Raw genomic sequence first — 3,803 nt, forward strand, 5'->3', positions numbered from 1 at the left:
GTAAGGCAAGTCCCTGTGATAGAATTCAGTAGACCTCAGGGGAAAAGAAAGTTCCCAATATTTGTGTATTTTAGCCTAAAATTCTATTTCGTGGTTTATGCCATACTTATCTTTTTTATGTATATCTTTTAAGAGGAAATTCAATGATCTGTGTTTAAGAAATGCAAATGTGGGGCAGTGATGTATCAACCCAGATATTTTCTTTTGTACTAGAAAATGTTTTTGAAGGGGAAAAAACAGGGATTTTTATTATTAAAAGATAAAAGTAAACTTGTTTTTTTTAAGACACAAGGCATTGGAAACATTTGGTTTCACAACATGCCATTATTAGGCAGTCTCTATCTGATGGTTGGAAATTATTCATTTCCTCAAAGAGAGAGAATAAATTGGTTGGGGATACAATCTTGTACAATTCACTTTCTTTGCCAAAGGCAATAGCTGAACATTTCAGAGCCATGAGAATGCTTCTGCTTTGGACTTTCCTGGCTCTCGGAGCTGCCGACATCAGTGCCATTGCCGTAGAAAGTCCCTTGAAGAGACTGGTGGCAGAGACCTTGACACTGCTCTCCACTCATCGGACTCTGCTGATCGGAGAAGGGGTAATTTTCTTTTTGAGTCCTATAGCCTTTAAAAGGCATCGGTAATCGTTCGTGCGGTTAATTTTTAAAGATCTGTTAATGAAATTATGAGTGTTAGCAATAGATGATGGGTAACCATTTCACAATCATTTTATTAAGTCATGAATGCTAGAGTGCTTTACAAATGAATGTATTTCCTTTCCTTTTCAGAACCTGATGATTCCCACTCCAGGACATAAAAATGTAAGTTAAATTACGATAGCATGAATAAGTGAATTGCATATTTTAGGCTATAAAACAATAGTTATCATTGGAACTACTTACGTTCTATGTTTTGTTTTTATGCGTGTGATGTGAATGTGAGTACTTATAAATATTAGGAATGACTTTATAACAAGTAGAATCCATTAAACAAGGCCCTTTGGGGATGTTATCAGGTAAGAGGTGCCTCCTCATCTCCATTCAACTCTGACAATCTACTGCTTTCCTCACTTTAATGTCTTTTTGAAAGTATTAGCAACTTAAGGTAATACTTTTAGAATCTTGGTCAGTACACATTACAATATACAATGAATGCTCTATATTAACAGTCATTTCCACATTTTAAAGTGATCATGACATGTAACAGAATTATATGCATTTGGAGTATGTGACGGTCATACTAAAATGTAAAATACATTATTTCATTAGTCTGAATAGAACAAAATTACCAGCTAGAACTATGAAAGGAAACTCTGATATGAGGTCAATCATTATTCTTCTTAAACATTGTATTTTTGGTTAAGTACTTTATAGGATCTGTAAAACTCCTCAGTAATTAAATAAACCTCACCTACTTTTAGAAACTATATCCCAATATGAGTTGGTTCCACCTAGAAAAAGAACAAGTGAAAAACTCTTTGGAAAAGGAAACTCATGTAAACACCACAAAACAAAGTCTAGCTTTTTGGACCAATGTTTTAGATCTTGATTTGATTATTTATATTTTTTAAATCTTCCTCATTTAGTACCAACTATGCATTAAAGAAGTCTTTCAGGGGATAGACATATTGAGGAATCAAACTGCAGAATGGAATGCTGTTGAAAAACTCTTCCAAAACTTGTCTTCAATAAAAGACTATATAGATGGCGAAAAAGTAAGTGAAAAACATTTAGTGGAAACTTAAGCATATTTGTTTGGCTGGGCCTATTTTTACAGGAATTGACAGGTTTCTACAATACCTCTTGTCTGTTCTTTTTCACAGAAAAAGTGTGAAGGGGAACGATTGAGAGTAAAAAAGTTCCTAGACTACCTGCAAGTATTTCTTGGCGTGATAAACACTGAGTGGACAATGGAAAGTTGAGACTCAACTGGCTTATTGTAGCAATAAAGGATGTTTTATTGCCATGAGAATGAGGACCAACCAAGGGCAGGGCCTTCCTCTTCAGTGTAATTAAGCTTCTGAGGCAAAGTAGCAAGCATTTCAGGCATACTACTGCTTCACTACCTCACCTAGGCAGAAAGCATCAAAATAAAATGTTCTAGATATATCTTAGATACAGGAATCAGGGAAGTATTTTCCTCCAGTTTGTTCCAGCCAAAATGGATGTATACTTTTTATCTTATTTAATGCAACATTCTGTAAAATGTCTGTTAACTTAATATTATTTATGAAATCATTAAGAATTTGGAAATTACTATTTATTTCATGTCAGGCTGTGTTCCAATAAAACAAAAATAACAACTCTGGTTCAATTTGTTGCTGGCCTTTGTCTTATTCTTGAAGTGAGCACAGACTGTGTGAGAACAGGCTATGTGTGGAGGGAGGGCCTGCATGGGTGCTAACATGTTAGGTTGTAAAATTGGGGGGGGGGGGTAATTTATTTATTTATTCTGTAAATTGTGATAAAATAAGGATGTAAAATATTTAAAGCAGTACTCTCTGATCACTAACCCATTAACATGGCTGCTTTGTCCGTATAACATGCCACACGTTCCCTTAGTTGACCTTCAGAGCCTTTCTAATTGTCTTCTATGAACTTTTGTATGTTCCCAATTATATTTAGAGTGAACCTACACATTTTCTCTGCTGAATTCCCTCCAATCAATTTGTTAAAAATGCATCAAGTTTGGGGACATACATATAATATTTCCCTATATAAATACTGGTAGACAAGCAATGTATTGAAAGATATATATGTTCCATGAAAAAATGTTCTATGCAGAAAACATTCATTGGGGAGACATTTTAGAGGAAGTACTAGGTCTGATTCTTCCCAGAACACCCCAAGAATTTTCACATCTGTGTGCCTTTGCCCACACTGACTCAGTACATCAGTCTTGCCCCACATAGGGAACATGGAATTATCCCCTAGATGTTTTCATTCATTCCTCTCCCTGAGCTCTCACAGTCCAGCTCAAATGCTTCCTTCTTGATTCCTTCCCTGCCTAGCCTAGCAGTATTAGTTGCTCCCTTCTCAATGTCCTGCATTACTTTGAACATTTCTTTATCGGAGTTCTTGTTTTTATATTGCAGTGTTTCCAGGTACATCGTATACATCTCTGTACATGTATCAGTCTGAATAGTCCAGGTGATGCTGCAGTAACAGATCATCTCTGAATTCTAGAGGTGGGGGACACAACCAAAGTTTGTTTCTTAGTCACACAGAGTCTACTGTGGTGTGGTCCTAGGCAACCCTTCAGAGCAGCTGTTCATATGATGGCTCTGCAATTCAGGATGTTTCCATCTTATGATGCTCAGGCAACCTGAGCAGGTGCTTGTGAAGCAATCTTCCTCCAAACAATTTTTCCCAGAGTCAAGTACAGAAGCCAAAAAATTCCATGGGACTAGCTACCTCTGAGCAGAGGAATCAATGCTCAGAGCCTGGAAATGGCTCCCTTCCTTCCTCTCACTACAATGCAAGATTTGCTCCTAGACAAGGTCAGCCCAGGCCCTGGCAAGCAGGCACCAGGAGGAAATGGCTCAGGTGCCTCTGAAATCTGAACAAACACTGAGATGGAGCCATCCGACCTGGCCACTTGCCCCAGCCCAGTCCAGTTCTGCTTTGCTGACAATCTAGCAGGGTTGAAGTTCAGTTAACACTGTATTCACTGGGTAATCTGCTATGACAAACCCACAGAGATTTCCCAGATACCTCCTGCCGATACACAGCCTCCCTCATGATCAACACTCTGCATTAAGGTGGTACATGTGTCATAATCCATGGACCTACACTGACAAGTCA

The 3,803-nt window shown here is 37.8% G+C and overlaps 1 protein-coding gene across 1 annotated transcript; it reads left to right on the top strand.

Annotated features, from left to right (window-relative positions):
• Window positions 1–455: 455 nt before the first annotated feature.
• Window positions 456–1,921, top strand: IL5 (interleukin 5; the record flags this gene model as incomplete). The annotated part of the gene is made up of 4 exons (XM_080674401.1): window positions 456–599; window positions 789–821; window positions 1,586–1,714; window positions 1,823–1,921. The coding sequence occupies 4 exons, from the start codon at window positions 456–458 to the stop codon at window positions 1,919–1,921; spliced, it is 405 nt and encodes a 134-aa protein (XP_080530527.1).
• Between the last annotated feature and the right edge of the window lie 1,882 nt (window positions 1,922–3,803).

This window comes from Plecotus auritus, assembly GCF_963455305.1.
Source record: "Plecotus auritus genome assembly, chromosome: 6".
NCBI classification, from domain to species: domain Eukaryota; kingdom Metazoa; phylum Chordata; class Mammalia; order Chiroptera; family Vespertilionidae; genus Plecotus; species Plecotus auritus.